Source organism: Cydia strobilella, chromosome 26 (genome assembly GCF_947568885.1).
Source record: "Cydia strobilella chromosome 26, ilCydStro3.1, whole genome shotgun sequence".
NCBI classification, from domain to species: domain Eukaryota; kingdom Metazoa; phylum Arthropoda; class Insecta; order Lepidoptera; family Tortricidae; genus Cydia; species Cydia strobilella.
This window is the reverse complement of record NC_086066.1, coordinates 7977930-7999616: the sequence shown is the minus strand read 5'-3', so window position 1 is coordinate 7999616 and position 21687 is coordinate 7977930. Positions and strand designations below refer to the sequence as shown.

The following is a 21687-nucleotide window of genomic DNA, read 5'->3' as shown; positions in this document are numbered from 1 at the left end:
CATATTTCCTATCACAGATAAGTAATTTTAAAATTATATTATGCGTAAATTTTGTATGAAAAAGTCGGCACGCTTGGTTTCAATACAAATCGTGGTTTTTGCGTCATCTACCGTATATATTAAATCTGTGTAAGTAACTAAGTACAGTCGAAGGCAATAATATCGATCCAGACAAATAGCTCAAAAATATGTGAACACGACTTTATTGTCTAAGGTGTAAGAGCGTACACATATTTTTGAAACTTTGGGAATGTATACATATTTATGCCCTTGACTGTACACGCCTCTAAGACACTGACAATATTTGTGTCGTTTTCAAGCAAAAGGTACCACATTGTCGTTTGCCATAAGGACGCTCTGACAGGTTTTTCTTATAAAGAAACAAGCAATTTCCGTCCTTATGGTGAGCGACAATGTGGTACCTTTTGATTGAAAACGTCACATTTGTACATTCGACCGTACTACCATTTTGAATAATCATAAAGCCAAAATGTTTTTATATCAGTGTTTTTTTTTACTTGGCCGGTTTTTTTCTTTGGTAGGTCACGCAAATTCATGTTAATACAGGGTGGGCCGAAAATACGGTGACAAACAATTTTTGAAAAATATTTTTCTTACGTCTTTTACAAAATGTCATTAAAAACTTAAACTACAATAATTTAACTAAATCTTCAAAATATTCTCCATTAGTTTTGATACAAATAAAAATTACAACGTTTTTTTAATACAGTAAATTACAGATATAATTCTATAAGTGTGCCATTTTCAACCAAAAGGGTACTTATTGTCACTTGTCAGTAAGGCGCTATTTCCATATAGCTTCAATTAGAAATCAACCTTATCGACAGGCGACAATGTGGTACCTTTTGGTTGAAAACGTCACAAATGGTTACATTTAAAATATAAGGCACAGCCTTTTTAGCATTAAGACTTAAAATACATATCGTCGCTATACTTACTCAACCTCATATGTGCAACAATCATTTGATGGAAATGTCGCTTTCCTTTCATTCGGAATACGGGTGTTTTTGTCATCAAACGAGTGTTGCAGATACGAGGTTGAGTAAGTATAGCGGCGATATAAGAATCATTCAATTTTAATAACAAAACTTCCGTGAGGCACTGACATATTAAATATATTAAACCGGGTCACTCACGTTTATAAATTTTAACTATAAAACATATTAGATTATTTTAAACCGGGCCCCTCACGTATTATTAAGTCGAATAATTCGACATGTTTCGGTCCAATTTACGAGGACCGTCTTCACGGAGACACGACACGTCTTCACTGGTCGAGGGCGCGGCGTGTACTGCGGGCCGGCGCATGCGCCCGACTCGCCCGGCCGCTCACGACAGACGGCGGCGTAGCTCTACCCTCGGTACACGTTTATAAAGTCGATAATTGCTTGACATGTTTCGCTCCACAACGAGGCGAGGCATGTCGAGCACTCATCGACTTTATAAACGTGAGTGACCCGGTTTAATATATTTAAGAATCATTCAAAATCAAACATTATAAAAAATACTAGAAATTAAACTAAGGACAATGTGGACAAGACCGGCACATAAAATTTTTGGTAGGAAAGACCGTCATAGGGCAATAAAGGATTTGCCACACTGGATGCGTTCTGCGAAATGAAATGTCAAATGCAAAGAGTTTTAGGCCTATGGAACTCTCCGCGCGAGCTCGGATTTATACCTACGACTCGCTTCCCGCCGGCGGGACTCAAGCTAGCCAGTTGGTTGCCACACGCGCTCACGCACGCACGTCACCGCGCGCTATGCCAAAGAAATGTCTTCGTCGCGAACAAATAACACAGCTTGTAGTGTGGATGGATGCAGGAACAACAAAACAAATAAAAAATATAGACTTCTTTCGACGGATGAGGAAAAGTAAGTAGACATTCTCAATATATCTACTGTTATTATTTTTACGATAGTTACAAGCGACGTTGGTACTATTGAATTATTTTAAAGATGTAGGGAACGTTTTTTACGACACATTTATAGCTAGATATCTACCTAAGTATTTGAAAGAAGCGTCGGCAACCCTAGCGTTGTGTCGGCGCGCGTGGTGCGGGGAGCGGCGCGTTGAAGGTCACTCCATTGTATTTTTGTGTAGGTATCAAAACGGTAGGTATTTGCGTTTTCTTTGAGAGATAAGTATCTGTTCGTAAGAACTATTATATAATCTGTGACAGTGTGGCCAAATGCCGCGATGGCGCTCGTAACATGCGGTTCATGAACACATCATACAGAGCTTATAACAATGTACTGTAGGTACAGTATCAGCAGTGTACGCAACTGTACATAATTAGGCATTAAAATACAAGTGGAGTTTTATGAAACGAGCTCAAAGCGAGTTCATTATGCAGTCACATAAACTACTTAATATTAATCGGCTGGCAATGTGTTGTGTTAAGATGATATCATGTGATACGGCATACTTCGCCCGCCGGGTCGTCTCGCGCCTTGTCAGAGTGCCCTGCGTCCTCAGACTGCGAAATAAATAAATAAATAAATATTATAGGACATTCTTACACAGATTGACTAAGTCCCACGGTAAGCCCAAGGAGGCTTGTGTTATGGGTACTTCAGACAACGATATACATAATATATAAATACTTAAATACATAGAAAACACCCATGACTCAGGAACAAATATCTGTGCTGATCACACAAATAAATAAGTATTTATGTAAGATACGTCCGTTTATAGTCGTTCGATTTGTAACTGGCCCCGAACGGCTAATCCTTTGTCGATTGTTAAGTAAAACCGCACGTGCTACTACCTGCAAAAAAGGGACATTTTCTAATTGGCACCTGAGCGCGGGCTAGTTCAACGCTCAAAAACCGGTGTAAGTCCGCTCTCCGATAACGCCTTTGTTACGCATCTCGATGACACAATTTTAGACTGGTTCTATAGCGTTCGACTCGCCGGCACTCGGTAACCGTAGAGGGACCACACAAGAAATAGCAAATTATTTTCCTGTTTGTTCATTTTGAGCCTTATTGCAATCTCCATAGAGTGGTAATTCAATAACCGGTTAAAACGGCCCAACCATTTTTCTATGCATGTAAGTAGGACGTGCGGTTTCCCTTACAATAGACAAAGAGTTATCCCTTAGGGGCCAGCTTCAAAGCTAACGACTATAACTGTGGCGGTAGCGTTGAAAAAACCCGGGAAAATTTCAAAACGGCTCGTTTTTTTTTCAAGTTTCGTTCGAAAAAAACAATGCAAATTTCAGTTCCGAAAGGTTAAGGTTGCATGTCTAATGTGTTTGTTTATGGCATTGACACTGACATCACTCATCAGTGGCATCGTGTGTGACGTATTTAATTTTTCTGAATAGAACTGGAAAAAAACCAAAAAGAACGAAATTTTGAAAAATTCCCGAAAAAAACATTTGTTTTTTTCCGGAATTTTCATCCCTGTGTGGCGGTTGGTAAGAAGTTATGGTCAGATACGCATATTCCCATTTGTCCCCGCCCGGCACAGAAGAGAATAGGCGTTTTCATATGAATAATTTCCATTTGTCTCCGCCTCGTGTATGGCGGCGGTCATGTGGGCCGGTGACAAATGGGAATACACCAACTTGTCTTAACGAGTCTTACTTCGTTTTTCGTCACGGTATTCCTTAGTCTTAATCGCAGTTGGTCTCTTACGTTTTCAAAACAATAACACCACTATTTTCGCATCGGGATTAAAAACCGGACAAGCGCGAGTCAGACTCGCCCACCAAGGTTTCCGTACTTTTTAGTATTTATTGTTATAGCGGCAACAGAAATAAATCATCTGTGAAAATTTCAACTGTCTAGCTATCACGGTTCATGAGATACAGCCTGGTGACAGACAGACAGACGGACCGAGGAGTCTTAGTAATAGGGTCCCGTTTTTAAACGGTACGGAACCCTAAAGATCAGAAAAAGCAGTACTCACGGGTTCCGTGTCTAGGCTGGGTGTGTGCCGGCCGAGGAGGCGCCACAGCCGCGCGCGCGCCCCCCCGCCCCCGCCCCCGCCCCCGCCCCCGCCCCGGCGACGGTCGGGAGGCTCCTAATAAAAATAACAGTAAAACTTTGGACGGTATAGAAAGGACGACAATCTTATGGCAGAACTATTGCAAAAGTGACCAGCTTTCAGCTGTAAAATATAGCTCCTTATCTCTCCGGTGGCGCTAGTTAGGCTCTGGAACATGAGTATAACCAAAGATAGATATAACTCCGTAATAGATGTTTACAGTCTAAGGAACAAACGTGCCTCGAAAATCAAGAAAATTTTGATTCTCGTTCAGAGGGCGCCACTAGTTTTGGCCCACTGTCGTATAGATGGCGTTGACTGTTTCGTTTGTTATTTAACAATTTTAACGCATATCAGTGAAAGAACATGGGTCAAAATCATAAAAATTATTAATGCAATAAAAAAAATCATTTATCCATATTTAAATACATTTTATCGTATTTTTATAAATATTTATTTTTAGTTTTAAAGTGTGTCGACAGATGGCAGTGAATTTACTGGGGTTACAAAATTTACTATGACAGTACCGCTCTAGTATAAGTTACTCTATGGTATAACATGAACCATATAAAGCAACAAATAACCCGACCAAATTACGTAGGTTGTTTTTGGTAGTATTTCGGTGTATGGTGGCGCCGCCTAATTACTGTTTTTTGATGGACACTTTTCATACATAGAGATTTGGCTCCTTTATATAGTCTCCATGAGTAAAACCAAACTCTGTATTAGATGGATACAGTCTTAGCAAAGAGGATATAATAGGATAGAGCGGTAGTCATAGTAAATTTTGTAGCCATAGTAAATTCACTGCCATCTATCGACACACGATTAAAACTAAAAACGAAAATATAAAAAAAAAAATATTATATATGGATAAATTATTTTTTTATTTGCAATATTTGCATTAATTATTTTTATATTATTTTGACCCATGTTCTTTCAGTGATATGCGTTAAAATTGTTAAATAACAAACGAAACCGTCAACGCCATCTATACGAGAGTAGGCAAATTTATTTTATTGTTTTTAGTATTTTTTGTTATAGCGGCAACAGAAAAACATCATCTGTGAAAATTTTAACTGTCTAGCTATCACGGTTCATGAGATACAGCCTGGTGACAGATAGACGGACAGCGGAGTCTTAGTAATTAGGGTCCCGTTTTTACCCGTAGGGTACGGAACCCTAAAATTGAAGTTTATTTTCTTATCAGAATATTACAACCTGAAAAAGCTAGTTTGTTTGATAGAATCTTATTTTTTTCAGTAAAGACTGTATCTTATGTTATCTTATCTTAACGTAAGGTACCTTATCGTCGTCTCCCTCGTTCTCAGCACACAGAGGTTCTTCCACGTGACCTATTGCGTTCACTGTAACACACATGACATTTGATTTGACAGTTTTTCAACAAATTTCGGTCCTCTATCATGCGAAAACGGCAGGACGGATTTCAATAAAATTTGGTACGAACGATTGTTGTCTCCTACAAACGCGAATTATCCTATCGCGTAAAAAAGATTTTCTATAATGTTAATATCCAGAGAGAAAATTGGACTTCAAGCTTCAATTGTAATTTGGGGCATTTTTTATGAAAAGGGACCTTATTGTCGATGGCGCTTACGCCGCACAACGTCGCGCGGCATTGTATTTATATCGGAACATCGTTAATAATGGCGTAAGCGCCATCGACAATAAGGTCCCTTTTTATGGAAAATACCACATTAAATGTATGTCTTTCCCATCACGTAACAATGGTGTTCCGGACCTGTGGGAGGCGTGCGCGGAGCCGAAATCAACGCGTAGAGGCCCTTTCGACACTTTAATGAAATGTAAGGGGTACATCGAGCGGATGCTGCCCTTGCCCGTGTCATGGGACGCACGCAGAGGCAGCACCAACGCCGAAATGGGATAAAATTTGGCTGTCCCAAAGAAATCAGCGCCATCACATCAGCCGTAATGTATGAAACCAAATTTTATGCGTTCAGTATGACCTTTAAAGTCTACTACTCAGTATGGCTGGTGAATAAAATCTCACCCTGTATATAAAATAATCACAGTTACATGTTTCTAAACTGCTAAGCCAAAAATGGCTTGCTGTGTCAGAAACTACCCAAAAAAAACCGGCCAAGTGCGAGTCGGACTCCCGCACCAAGGGTTCCGTACTTTTTAGTATTTGTTGTTATAGCGGCAACAGAAATACATCATCTGTGAAAATTGCAACTGTCTAGCTATCACGGTTCATGAGATACAGCCTGGTGACAGACAGACAGACGGACAAACGGACAGACGGACAGCGGAGTCTTAGTAATAGGGTCCCGTTTTTACCCTTTGGGTACGGAACCCTAATGAACCCTATCACTATGCAATAAAGTTCAAAATCATAGGCTTAAACGCGTCCCCACCTGTAGCGTGCCCCGTCCCCCGCGGGGCGGAGGGGGCGCGGGCGGGGGCGGGGGCGGGGGCGGGGGCGGGGGCGGCGCCCCCTCCGAGCACATGCTTGAGCTGCTCGGCGCGGTCCATGTAGCTGCGGACAAATGTTTATAGGGCTGTGGACATGTGGTATTGTCTACAAAAAGGGACCTTATTGTCGATGGCGCTTACGCCATTATTAACGATGTTCCGATATAGATACAATGCTGCGCGACGTTGTGCGGCGTAAGCGCCATCGACAATAAGGTCACTTTTCATAGAAAATGCCCCATATGTTGAATTTTATAACTAAATCAAAGAAAATGCATAGAGTGCTCACTCCATACATCAGTTTTGTTACCAAAAATACCATTGTTTTCGTAGTCTACATCTAGCGTCAAGTAGCGGAACTATCAGTACTGCTACTCGACAATAGATGTCGCGACGAACGGTAAGTCTAATGCTCAACAAGTTTCAGCTAATATTATAACCGGATTAACCGGAATTCTATTTTCAACTCCTTCTGCTTATAATATTAGTTGTAAATTGGTGAGCAATACACTTTTCGTCAGTCGCGACACATGTGACATCTAATGTCGAGAAGCAGTACTGATAATTCCGCTACATGACGCTAGATGTAGACTACGAAAAAAATAATCTTATTCGTAACAAAACTGATGTATCGAGTGAGCATGTATGTGATGTATAGATAGAAAATGAGCAATTTATCACAATAAATTGGAAACTTGAATTTTTTTTATGGCAATAATAAAAAAAATACTAGACAAAGTTTTAAAAGGAAAAAGTGATGGAACCATTCGATTGATTGATTGATTGATTTATTTATTTATTGGTAAAATCCCCATACATCCATCATAGTTGGATTCGATTTCTTAAATTAAAAAAAAATTGTATAGCAACTATATACATAAACGCAACCTGGTACCGACAGCATACTCTCAGGGGAGTATGCCGTCGGTACCAGGTGATATGATTCACTGTGTCCCACTGAGCCACTGTGTACCTTACCTGGTAAGTTTGGCCCTGAGCGCCTGCCGCCGCATCGCATCGCTCTCGCAGTGGACGACGGGCACTAAATATCGTAAGCTTGAGCAATAAGCTGTAAACGCTTCCTCTAACCGCCCCGCGGCGTCCAAGGACACAGCCTGCTTTATTAACGCCACAGCCTGAAAAGGATACATATATAATGCTTTTTTTTAGATAATAGGATATTCTTACATACATACATCGACTAAACCACTCAGCATAGTAATAGATTGTAATAACCCTAATAAGATTTTTAGGGTTCCGTACCCAAAGGGTAAAAACGGGACCCTATTACTAAGACTCCGCTGTCCGTCTGTCCGTCTGTCACCAGGCTGTATATCATGAACCGTGATAGCTAGACACTTGAAATTTTCACAGATGATGTATTTCTGTTGCCGCTATAACAACAAATACTAAAAAGTACGGAACCCTCGGTGCGCGAGTCCGACTCGCACTTGGCCGGTTTTTTTCGATAGCTTTGCAAGCTGAATGTCGGGCGAAGCCTTATACAGGCGCCCTGTATAAGAGCGCGCGAAGCCCGCTGTATGTCGGGAGTGTGAGGAGCGCCGCAGGCGCCCTGTATGTAAGAATGCGTCTGAATGACAGGCTTCACGCGAGCTTTTAGTGTGAAGGCGCCGCAAGGCGCCCAGTATGTAAGATCGCCTCTGATTTTAGTGTGAAGGGCGCCCATGGTCGGGCGAGTCGCCCGACCTATTAATGTGAAGGGCGCCGCTGGCGTCCGCTATGTAAGAACGCGTCCGAATGACGGCCTTCACGCGAGCTTTTAGTGTGAAGGCGCCGCAAGGCGCCCAGTATGTAAGATCGCCTCTGATTCTAGTGTAAAGGGCGCCCATGGTCGGGCGAGTCGCCCGACCTATTAATGTGAAGGGCGCCGCTGGCGTCCGCTATGTAAGAACGCGTCCGAATGACGGCCTTCACGCGAGCTTTTAGTGTGAAGGCGCCGCAAGGCGCCCAGTATGTAAGATCGCCTCTGATTCTAGTGTAAAGGGCGCCCATGGTCGGGCGAGTCGCCCGACCTATTAGTGTGAAGGGCGCCGCTGGCGTCCGGTATGTAAGAACGCGTCCGAATGACGGGCTTCACGCGAGCTTTTAGTGTGAAGGCGCCGCAAGGCGCCCAGTATGTAAGATCGTCTCTGATTTTAGTGTAAAGGGCGCCCATGGTCGGGCGAGTCGCCCGACCTATTAGTGTGAAGGGCGCCGCTGGCGTCCGGTATGTAAGAACGCGTCCGAATGACGGGCTTCACGCGAGCTTTTAGTGTGAAGGCACCGCAAAGCGCCCAGTATGTAAGATCGCGTCTGATTTTAGTGTGAAGGGCGCCCATGGTCGGGCGAGTCGCCCGACCTATTAGTGTGAAGGGCGCCGCTGGCGTCCGGTATGTAAGAACGCGTCCGAATGACGGGCTTCACGCGAGCTTTTAGTGTGAAGGCACCGCAAAGCGCCCAGTATGTAAGATCGCGTCTGATTTTAGTGTGAAGGGCGCCGGTAAGACTATTGTAAAACTATTGTGAGACTACTTGTAAAACTATTGTGAGAAACGGAACGTTCTTCCGCTCTGACACATAGACGGCGCCGATTGTCATGGCTACCGAACTGTAAAAAACATATATTAAATAAAAGCTAATTAATTAATTTAGACTGATTTTAATAATAATAATTGGCGACGAGGATGGGATACTCCTTGTATAACTATTTATCGAAATCTCACCTTATCATAGTTATCTTTGCTCGGCATATGCTCAAGATCCAAGTATGGATGTTGAAAGAACTCCTCATATGTGATCCTCTCTTCAGGGTCATGCTTCAGGAGTCTTGTTAGGAGGTCCTTACAGCCTGAAGAGATACCAGCGCCGTGGGGTAACTAGACAAAAAATTAAAAACTTTAATAGATGTCATATATTAAAGAAAAAAAAACACAAATTAGACAAAAAAAAATTTGTTTAAGGCCTGTGCACACAGGATGCGTGGATTATAAATCGAAATAAATGTCGCAAATAAATGACTTATGTCATATACTAAAAAGGGACCAAGGCCTCCAGTGCAAGGGCTGGAATCGAAACATCGTCCTCTGCTATCGCGGCACCCGAGCCACGGCGGCAGGGGTCGATTTTTTCCAAGTATATGAAATTTCCTGAGGGCTGTTGTTTATCTCTGCTTGTGTTTCTGTTTTCTTTTGTATTGTTTTCTTTTATTGAGGTGTGCAATAAAGAGTATTTGTATTAAATTAAAAACGGGTCACACATATTATTAAGTCGAATAGCTCGACATGTTCTAGTTCTTAGTGTTAGCTGTGAGTGTTGTGTTGATAGTTCTTCGTTCAACGAAAAATACGGGAAGCTATTGAAATCAGTCGTTATCCGAATTTCAATCGTGACAGTGGTTGGTCGGTGCCGCCTAGTTGGAAAACGGTTTTGGGTACTGCGTCGGTGGTCAGTGTGGAGCGGCCTTTAGCAAGTGACTCAGTGAGTGTCGTGTGCGAGACGACACTCATTGTAAGTTAGTTACAGTTGTTACCTTGTGTAAAAAAAAACATTAGTTTAAGTTAGCTTAAGTTACTTTTAAGAATTGCCATGCCCTAACGGGGCTCATGTTTGATACTTTTATCTTATAAGAACTTTGTACAACAACATGAAAGCAAATAAACTACTTGAAACTTGAACTTGATATTTGAGAAACGCAATACGGAGGGTAGAGCTATCCTCTGTACGGTGACGTCGCCGGCACCGCCGACGCCGTCTGTCGTGAGCGGCCGGGCGAGTCGGGCGCGTGCGCGTGCGCCGGCCCGCAGTACACGGCGCGCCCTCGACCAGTGAACACGTGTCGGTGCTCCGTGAAGACGGTCCCCGTAAATTGGACCAAAGCATGTTGTTTTTTTTTGTTTTTTTTTTTTTTTAATTTATTTAGGTAAACAAACAGTCACTACAAGGGAAACTTAAATATAGTAGTATTAACACTATGTACAGTATGTGTGACCAACACCGTTCACCACTTAATAAATACAATTATTTTGATTATTCGGAGCTTATATACCACTGGAGCTTAAGGCTCCGGGAGACATTGACAAAAGAAAATATATTTAAGTATTATTAATACATTATAAATTCATGAAGAAGATAAGAAAAAAATCCTTAACGCTTACCAGTTAACAGTGAAGTGCATGCAGTATTACGTTATATAAAAAAAATAAGTACTAACTTACGTTTCATATATGTATATAGATATAGTTACTATCTCTAAGTACAACTATTCGATTTAATAATACGTTATTTTAGTTTCAATTTTTTTTTTTTTTCGTATTTTTTGTATTACAAATAGTACAGCTATAATGTAGTAATATTAAATAGTAATAATCTCATATATCTAGTAATAGTAATATTGTAATATAATACGTGAGTGACCCGTTTTTAAAATAATTTAATATGTTTGAGTCTCACGGGAGTTTTATAGTATTTGTATTGTATTGTAATGTGTTGTTATCTGACCTGTATAGGCGCCCGGCTTTGTATCTTATTGATGAGCTCTTGAAGCGTGGCGGAGGAGTATGGGGCCGTGCCGAATAAACATTCGTACATTATCACACCTGTAGCAAGAAAAATCAACATCATAATCATTCAGTCAATCAATCAATCAGTCAATCAATCAATCAGTCAATCAATCAGTTGTTGAAAATAAAATGTAAGGGCGGTGAATCCTGACCCACCGTGATACAGTTCACACTAGTACGGGGGTCAGATGACACTTACTTGCTTGTTGGTTTTGTGCCATATATAAGTAAAAAAACAATGTAAGTAGTTTAGCACCTTTATTTACACAATAAAATATCTTTATCTTTATCTTTTATCTTTATTCTAGCGTTGTCTCGTCTCGGCAACCCAATCCGAAGGCTTAGCACTGTCACTAGTTTGCGTGTGCGTGCGTGCGTGTGTGGTGCGTGCGTGTGCGTGTGTGTGCGTGTGTGTGTGTGTGTGTGTGTGTGCGTGCGTGTGTGTGCGTGCGTGTGTGTGCGTGCGTGCGTGTGTGTGTGTGTGTGTGTATGTGTGCGTGCGTGCGTGCGTGCGTGCGTGCATGCGTGATACCATCCATAGACTAGATACATAGATAACATCCATAACTCAGGAACAAAATATTCGTGATGAACACACAAATAAATGCCCTTACAAGGCAGAGTCAATACCGAGTATACCGACTAGGCTTCCTAGCCGTCAATTAATACAATTACAAAACAAAAACATAACTAGGTAGGTAGGTAGGTGGTATAGGTCTAGGTAGGTATTGCATATGCCTTTTAAATGTATTATTAATTTTATAATTGTAATAATAATTGTATTGTTATTCTAATTGTAAATAATTTTTGAATATGACGATGTACAATTACTACAAATAAAATATATTCTATTCTATTCTATCTTAAGTGAAGTAAATGTTTTAAGAGTAAATTAATTGCATGCGTGCGTGTGTGTGCGTGCGCGTGTGTACTTACCTACGCTGCACTGGTCTCTATTGTTTCCCATATAGTTTTAAGTCATAATGTATTGTTTATCCACATTTTCGTTAGTCATAATTTGGTTTTTCTCAGAAACGTGTAACTTTTCAGTATTGCCATAAAACAAACCTAAGATAACCTGAGGAAAATCCTGAAAAGCTAACGGTTTCATTACATTATGACTTTAATAATTATGTCAAACAAAGGGACCCGACGCTCCACAGATTGACGCTAGCAGTGTAGTCGCCATGCAATATTTCCGGCGCCATATAAAGGGGAGAGCCACGATTCATTTACTGACGACTCTCGTTTGATACACTCTGTGTGCGTGCGTGCGTACGTGCGTAAGTGCGTGCGTGCATGCGTAAGTGCGTGCGTGCGTAAATGGATGCGTAAGTGCGTGCGTGCGTAAGAGCGTGCGTAAGGTCCTGCGTAAGTGCGTGCGTGCGTGCGCGTGTGTACTAACCTACGCTCCACAGATCGACACTAGCCGTGTAGTCGCCATGCAACATTTCTGGAGCCATATAAAGGGGGGAACCGCGAACCATCTTCTGACGACTCTCGTCTGATAGAAACTGGGCGAAGCTGGAAGTAAAACATAGGTAATAAGTGAACTCTTCATCTATTAAAATAAAATCATGAAAGTATGTTTTTATATAGTTTTTACAATAAGTATTTCTTAAATAGTATACAATTTTGTTATAAAAACATGAAATTTATTTTTAATTACAAAAGTAAAAACGTAGTTTTATTATCTGTTTGTCACGTGATTGAAAACTTAAACTATAATATTCAATTCGAAACGGTTTAGTCAACTATAATGAATTTGACCAATCACGTGGCGCCGCGGTCCAGTGGAAAAGACACCAACGCGCCACTATTTCATGAGTAATACCTACTCATATATTACGCACGCGTTGATGTCTTTTGTACTACTGAGATACTTACCAAATTTTCTTTAATTATTTAGGTTTTATAGTAGAAAAAACCGGCCAAGTGCGAGTCGGACTCGCGCACCGAGGGTTCCGTACTTTTTAGTATTTGTTGTTATAGTGGCAACAGAAATACATCATCTGTGAAAATTTCAACTGTCTAGCTATCACGGTTCATGAGATACAGCCTGGTGACAGACGGACAGACGGACAGCGGAGTCTTAGTTATAGGGTCCCGTTTTTACCCTTTGGGTACGGAACCATAAAAAGTATTATTTTAGATGACTCGTAGAAAAAGTATTGTATACAATACTATTATAAACAATGTAGAATAGCCAATTTGTACCTAATTGAAGAGAACAAAGTCAAAGAGGGTTTGTCATTAAAAACAACGTCTTCTTCTTCCTCGCGTTATCCCGGCATTTCGCCACGGCTCGTGGGAGCCTGGGGTCCGCTTGACAACTAATCCCAAAAATTGACATAGCACTAGTTTTTACGAAAGCGACTGTCATCTGACCTTCCAACCCACAGGGGAAACTAGGCCTTATTGGGATTAGTCCGGTTTCCTCACGACGTTTTCCTTCACCGAAAAGCAACTGGTAAATATCAAATGATATTTCGTACACAAGTTCCGAAAACTGGTACGATCCGGGGTTTGAACCCGCGACCTCCGGATTGAAAGTCGCATGCTCTTACCGCTAGGCCACCAGCGCTTTTTTTTTAAATACAAACAACGTTATCTCATATAATTATCAGACATTAACGATGACATGGCCACACTTTGTCATTGCAAATGCCACGCAGAGTTAGCTTGGTCTAACTCTATATGTAGTATTTTCTATAAAAAGGAACCTTATTGTCGATGGCGCATACGCCATTATAAACGATGCTCCGATATAAATACAATGCCGCGCGACGCTGTGCGGCGTAAGCGCCATCGACAATAAGGCCCCTTTTCATAGAAAATGCCCCATATTACTACAAACGACGGAAATCTGAGATATGCGACCCGAGTGTGTTATAAATGGACGAGCGGAGCGAAGCTTTTTACAAACACGAGGCTGACAATTCCTATTCCGCCCCAGTTATTTACAGTGTTTTTGATAGAAATATTGCAAACACATTATAATAATAATCTTATGTAGGTACTCACCCGAAATCAGCCACTTTCAAGATGTATTTGCCATCCGAACCTTTGTGCAGCAAAAGATTATGCGGCTTCAAATCCATGTGGACAACACCTGAACAAAAAAAACTTTTACATGCGGCGGCCGATCGTAAAATCCGCCAGATCATGAAATTCCTAACATATCGTACACGTAACATCAAGCGGGCCGTATGCTTGTTTGCCACCGACGTAGTATTTAAAAAACGGCAGATCGATGAGAGCATGTATTCCTCGATATTCCTAGCTACGTACCAGGTACATCGTAAAATTATTGCAAGATGATGATGCGTCACAAAAAAAAAGAAATCTTTTACGCAAAATAATGATGGCCGTGCTCATAATATTTTAGGGAATGTACGTAAATTGTGTCTGACTACCTCTGGAAACAATAACGGACCAGTTGGAAACAAATTGAGTGAACTTAAACTTTTGACCGGTAGTGTATGTAGCTGAGCTGAGCGTGTAATCCTTTCACCTCAACTCTCTCTTATTTATATTTTGTATGAATTTCTACCTTTTTCTCTTAAAAACTTGAGCGCAGAAGCCAGCTGCTGCAAGAAGTACAGGACCTGAACAAACAAATAATTAAGTTACTCATCATCATGTATACAGGCAAAGATAGATATAACTCCGTAATAGATGGATACAGTCTAAGGAAAAAAACGTGCCTCGAAAATCACGAAAATTTGATTTTTGATCAGAGGGCGCTACTAGCTTTGGCCTATTGTCGTATAGATGGCGTTGACGGTTTCGTTTGTTATTTAACAATTTTAACGCATATCAGTGAAAGAACATGGGTAAAAATCATAAAAATAATTAATGCAAATAAAAAAAATCGTTTATCCATATTTAAATACATTTTATCGTATTTTTATAAATATTTATTTTTAGTTTTAAAGTGTAGAATTTACAGTGGTTACAAAATTTACTATGACAGTACCCAACAGTACCGCTCTTATATCTTATTATACCCTCTTTGGTAATATGTTAAATATTACAAATAAAAAAATCATTTTACTGATTTCGGTCTTTTTTTTGGTAAAGATTTTATCTCGATAATAGATTAAAAATGTTACCAAGTTCGTTACGTCATAAAAAAGAAACGATTGACATTTGACAGTGTTTTAATTTATCAACGATACAAACATAAATACTTACATGGTTACAGTATGCAAACATGTAGCGGATAGACACACTCTTTGTGTACATTTCAACTGTTTACTTATCTATGACTAAGACGTTTCATGAGACAGAAGCCCATTGACAGGCAGACAGACACACAGAGCGCGTTAGCTTAGAATAAGCCTGCTTAGGCCCAGCCATACAAGGAACAACTTTAAAATGGTCTCGTCGGAAGACCAGCGATGACTTTAGGGTTAGCATTATGCTGAGGCGGGACCATTTCGTGGTAAACTACGTATATACATTTTGAAATAAAACTATGAAAACGGATTATATCGCGTATATTGAATTTATAATACATGATGGGATGTATTATAAATTCAATATACGCGATATAATCCGTTTTCATAGTTTTATTTCATGAGTAACTATCGCGGTAACCGAAGACAATATTATATATACTTTTTGTTTTAAATATACTTTTTCTTTTTAATACGTTTGTATGAAATGTAGTTTACCATGAATAAATGAATTATATTCTATTCTATTCTCTTCTAAAATTAGTCAGTATAATTTGAATCTATAATGTAAGAAACAGAGTTGATATTGATTTGAAAATTGAATTGTTTCAATTGAAAAATTTATGGGTTTCCATCAGAGAAGAGTCATTAGGCTCCATGTGCATAAGGTAGATAGACAAATAATTTATTTGGCAGCTGCAATTACACACAATATAAATTTACACACATCAGAAAAAAAAATACTAACTACATCACTAGCAAAGTAATAAAATTATAACGAAAATACCATAATCAAAATGAAACAGAAATGGTGTAAAATTATGTACAAACTGTCACGTAGTCACGGCTCAGTGATACCAAAGACAGATATAACTCCGTAATAGATGGATACAGTCTAAGGAAAAAACGTGCCTCGAAAATCAATAAAATTTGATTCTCGTTCAGAGGGCGCTACTAGCTTTGGCTTACTGATGGCGTTGACGGTTTCGTTTGTTATTTAACAATTTTAACGCATATCAGTGAAAGAACATGGGTCAAAATCATAAAAATAATTAATGCAAATAAAAAAAATCATTTATCCATATTTAAATACATTTTATCGTATTTTTATAAATCTTCATTTTTAGTTTTAAAGTGTGTCGACAGATGGCAGTGAATTTACTGGGGTTACAAAATTTACTATGACAGTACCGCTCTAGTATAAGTTACTCTATGGTGATACGCTTCGCTCTTTGGAGCAAAGCACTGATTTTCTGCCGGAACCCAGGTCACAACAGATAATATATATACGATGTACTTACGTAAGCGGAATGAAATGTACTGTGTAAAGTGTTACTATATGTGCATGTCGATTAAATATTAAGACAGTAGGTAAATGACCCGTGTGTACTGTGTGTAAGAGGAGGAGTTAAGGGCCCTTCTCTGATGGAAAGGACCCTTCTCAAAGCCACATTTAACCTTTTCGACACCGTGTCAAACACAACAGCTGTCACTCGGACGCCACGTCACCGAAGTGTCAAAACTGAAATTTAACTTTATGCACATAGACGTAGGTCTATGTTGGCCTGTGGCGGATTAATCACATTGCGGTGCCGATATATTGCCGCAGTGTCTTAAGTCAAAAGTCTTTGACCAGTGTGTGTTGCCAGTGATGACATACGGATCTGAGACGTGGGCGATAACAATGGGCCTCATAAGAAGGCTCAAGGTCACGCAAAGGGCAATGGAGAGAGCTATGCTCGGGGTTTCTCTGCGTGATAGAGTCAGAAATGATGATATCCGCAGTAGAACTAGGGTCACCGACATAGCTCGCAGAATTGCAAACCTTAAGTGGCAGTGGGCGGGGCACATTGCTCGCAGAACTGATGGCCGGTGGGGCCGGAAGGTTCTGGAGTGGCGTCCGCGTACCGGAAGACGAACTGCCGGTAGGCCTCCAACGAGATGGAGCGACGACCTGGTGAAGGTCGCGGGAATTCGGTGGTTGCGAGCGGCACAGGATCGGTCGGAGTGGCGAGCCTTGGGGGAGGCCTATGTCCAGCAGTGGACGTCTATCGGCTGACATGATGATGATGATGATATGCCGATATATCCGTCATTGGCGTCCAAAAGGTTCAATTTCATCAAACTTAATAAGTCCTATAGGAATTTTAATAACAAAACTTCCGTGAGACGCTGATGACGCTCCTCGGTACGGAGTGAAACATGTCGAGCGTTTTCGACTTAAAACACGTGAGTGACCCGTTATTAATATATTTAATAAGTCCTGTAGGTATATTACTTTAGCTAAAGTTCATACTAATTAATATATGTTCGGTTACTATTTATAAACCCTTAATAGTTAGTAGCGGGGTCTTCTGTCACAAATATTTACAATACTTACAAGGAGATTCCAAGCATAACTAAATTGTAAATTGTGAAATATTGTAACCAAAATAAACAATTTTTTCATTTTTCATTTTCATTAGGTACTACAAAACACGCCTAATGAGGGCTATCGTTTTTTTGCTCACCAGTTGGCGCCTCTGTTGATGGTGGTCCAAAAGACTAAAGAACAGCTGTCAGTCATTGAAGTGACAAGTGACATTTGACATTTCGAACTATGGAAAAGACCACCATCTACACTAGCGCCCCTAGCGGCGAATTCATACGCGTTAGCCCTCATTGAGAAGCTCCTTTGAAATCTTAAACTCGAACTCAATTCCTGCCGGCTTGCCTATTGATAGAAACGCACCTGTTTCTCCGGAACGCGACCATATCTACGAATATATTTGGACAGGTCGCCGCCGCAGCAATACTCCGTGATTATGTAGATGTTCCTGGAAACAGTGTAAATATGCAAACTTTATACAATATACAAAACAATTACAATACAGTATACAAAACAATTACAATACCTGTTGTGGAGTATTACAGGAGTAGAAATTAAAAACGGCTTTACATAAATACAGTACATAAATAACGGATCACTCACGTATTTTAAATCAAAAACGCTCGACATGTTTCACTCCGTACCGAGCAGCGTCATCAGGAGCTTGCGTCGACCCATTCTTCGTCGCCGTCGCCCTCACCGTCGAGGCACGCTCCTGATGACGCTCCTCGGTACGGAGTGAAACGTGTCGAGCGTTTTTGACTTAAAATACGTGAGTGACCCGTTATTAATATGTTTAATATGTCTGTGTCTCACGGAAGTTTTGTTATTAAAATTACAATACCTATTTAGATATTGGCAGATTGCAATCAAGATTAACTTACTTACTTAAAAGATTGAAGGAAGATGAACTGGAGGAGAAGGAAGGAACTGACGACCGGTCTGGTCTAGTGGGTATGACCCTGTCTATGAAGCCATAGTCCATAGTAAGGGCATTTATTTGTGTGATGAGCACAAATATTTGTTCCTGAGAATCCTGAGTCATGGGTGTTTTCTATGTATTTAAATATTTATATATATGTATTACATACAGGTTGGCAAAAAAATAAGTGCATTCCCTTTCCCAGTGAGGTTTTGGGATTAAGTATACTGAGCAACTTTTACTATGGGACGAACCACGAAATCGCGAAAAAAAATTAACCCTCCCATAGAAGATGGACCAGCCAAAATGTATGAAACAGCCAAATTTTTTTTTTCGCGATTTCGGGGTAGGTCCCATAGTAAAAGTTGCTCAGTATAATCCCAAAACCTCCCTGGCAACAGGAATGCACTTATTTTTTAGCCACCGTGTATATCGTTGTCTGAGTCCCACAACCCACAACACAAGCCTCTTGAGCTTACTGTGGGACTTAGTCAATCTGTGTAAAAATGTCCTATAATATTTTATTTAGAGAGAGACAGACAGCTGTGCGAGAGAGATACCTGTCGTCCCATGAGAACTCCCTCATGGCAACAATGTGTGGATGTGATAAAGTCTTCAGCAGCCTGATCTCGGTAATGAGGTTGTCCGCCGCGGCGCCGCGCACGCGCGACTTTTCTACGCATTTTACTGCGACAATCGCACGTCCGCCCACCTGATAAACATACAAACAAACACATAAACACAGATATAAATCCCTACTAATATTACAAAAAGAAAGTTGCTTCTCTTCTTCTTCAACGTGTATGTGCCCACTGTTGGGCATACGCCACTTCAAACCTCTTCCGGTCTGCTAAGACCAGCAGATTTGCTGCTTCACCTCCAGAATGGGCCTGCAATCCTTTTGATGTTATCCTCCAATCTTGTTGGAGCTCTGTGATCAGGTCTTTTTGAATGAGCCCTCCATGCTAGGACAAGCTTGCTCCACCTCCTATCATCTCTGTGACATACATGCTCGGCCCAGGCCCATTTCAGAGTAGCAATCTGCCGGCTGATGTCTTTTATCCGTTTACTCTACTTTGGTCCGTTATCGGATCACCTAGATCCGGATTCTATCGCAAGAGAGATGTACCAAGCATACTGTGTTCCATAGCTCGTTGTGCGACTATGGGCCTCTTCATTTCGCACATCGTTAGCGTCCACTTTTTACAAGCGTAGGTCATGGCAGGCAGTACGCTTTGAGGTATTTTGGCTTGACATCTTGGGAGATAGAAAATAACTATGTCTGTCTGTTACCGGTCCATCCTTAAATCACTGAACTAATATAGATGATTTTTTTTAACAAGCAGTAACATCTGCAAACAATGCTATTAAACTTAGAAAAAAATCTATTTAGAGAGAGAGAGAGAGAGAGAAAATTTATTTAACATCACAAAACATTATTAAACATAAAATATGTACTTAATAGTTTACATACTAATGTACCTAACTAGGTACATTACTTCTTAACTAAATTGATTGCATTGGCATTAAAGACAGCGTGATGTTAAAAAGGAGTCTCGACTCAGCATAATGTTGCAGTAAATTTACTGCAACGCTGGTTTGGTTTTCAGTCGGATCCTATAAAAAAAAAACACTAAGTACCTATTACATAATAAAAAGGAATAAAGAAAAAAAGTATTAAGTATTTAGATGAAATTTAGTATGGAGATACTTTGAGACCCGGGGAAGAATATTGGGTAGTTTTTTTAGGGCTCCGTACCGAAAGCGTAAAAACGGGACAATATTACTAAGACTCCACTGTCCGTCTGTCTGTCACCAGGCTGTATCTCATGAGCCGTGATAGCTAGACAGTTGAAATTTTCACAGATGTTTTTCACAGACTCTAATAGTGTTACAAATGAGGGGTGTCTTTTCAAAAGGGTTTATTTCATAGAGAAATAAACCTTTTTTGAAAAGACACTCATGACACCCTGTAACGGCACACAATAACACATTTTAGTGTCATGATAGATGTTGGTTTAATTTACGCTTTTCTTAAGCAAATCTCACATCATCTCTAGTTAAGTCTTAATACAATAACAGAATTAGATAACCTTCTATAACAAACAGATCATATAAAATATTGTCTTCGGTTACCGCGATAGTTACTCATAAAATAAAACTATTAAAACGGATTATATCGCGTATATTGAATTTATAATACATCCAGAAATTTCGAACCCTTTACAGCGTTCGTGGTCAACGGGTGACTGAGGAAAAACATCACTTTGCACTTTGTAATTTTTCCTCAGTCACCCGTTGACCACGAACGCTGTAAAGGGTTCGAAACGTCGGGATGTATTATAAATTCAATATACGCGATATAATCCGTTTTCATAGTTTTATTTCATGAGATCATATAAAGATAATAACTAGTTTTATACAAATATAACATTTACTTATAAACTATAGCAGGTATTAAGACAAATACTTCACCTTTGTATATGCTTTGTAGACCGTAGAATAGCTTCCAGAACCGAGTTTTTCAGTCACCACATAGCCCTCGACTTTTGGGAAAGCCATTTTAATGAAATATCACTGTTTTAGATAAACATTATTCAAGATAAAAGATCAAAATCGAAATTTATTTTGTTTCAAAATGTTGATACAAAGAACGTCACTGTCATTGTCGTTTTTGACTTTTTACCAATGTTGCTAGCGCACATTAATAGCAAAATATAGAACTCCCTAAACCTAGTGATAAATTGTTATGCGATTTTTCATAAATTTCGATTGATCGGTTGAATTCGTTGGGCCTACGTCTTACAAAATTGTATACGATTTGTTGCAAGGTCTATGGAGCCCTTAAACCGGCCTCCCATGTTCCATGCCTTTTCTTGCTACAGCTACAAACCCCATGTGCAAGCGCAAGACTTTTTTTTTTTCATGATTCGATAATGTGTAAAGCCCCTCCAGACTATGCACGTGAATCGCGGCGCGACTTCGCGGAGCATATCGCGACGTTGACTATGACTCCACATTCGCACAACTTCACGGCGATTTTTTTTGTTTTTTTTTTCTTAGTGCACCCACCTTGACGGTTTTCTGTTTAGCCCTATGGTTGACTGGTAGAGAATGCCTATAACGGCATTAAGTCCGCCTGTTGTACACTTTTTATGTGCAATTAAGTTTAAAATAAA

At 40.2% G+C, this 21687-nt stretch overlaps 1 protein-coding gene across 1 annotated transcript; it reads right to left on the bottom strand.

The window, feature by feature from the left end:
• Positions 1–2432: 2432 nt before the first annotated feature.
• LOC134753077 (serine/threonine-protein kinase ULK3) lies at positions 2433–21160 on the bottom strand. The gene is made up of 13 exons (XM_063688838.1): positions 20984–21160; positions 19069–19220; positions 17950–18034; positions 14591–14645; positions 14062–14149; positions 12443–12561; positions 10976–11073; positions 9202–9354; positions 7457–7614; positions 6421–6542; positions 5327–5388; positions 3944–4057; positions 2433–2501 (listed from the first exon to the last, which is right to left on the bottom strand). The coding sequence occupies exons 1-13, from the start codon at positions 21068–21070 to the stop codon at positions 2433–2435; spliced, it is 1362 nt and encodes a 453-aa protein (XP_063544908.1). The 5' UTR covers positions 21071–21160.
• Between the last annotated feature and the right edge of the window lie 527 nt (positions 21161–21687).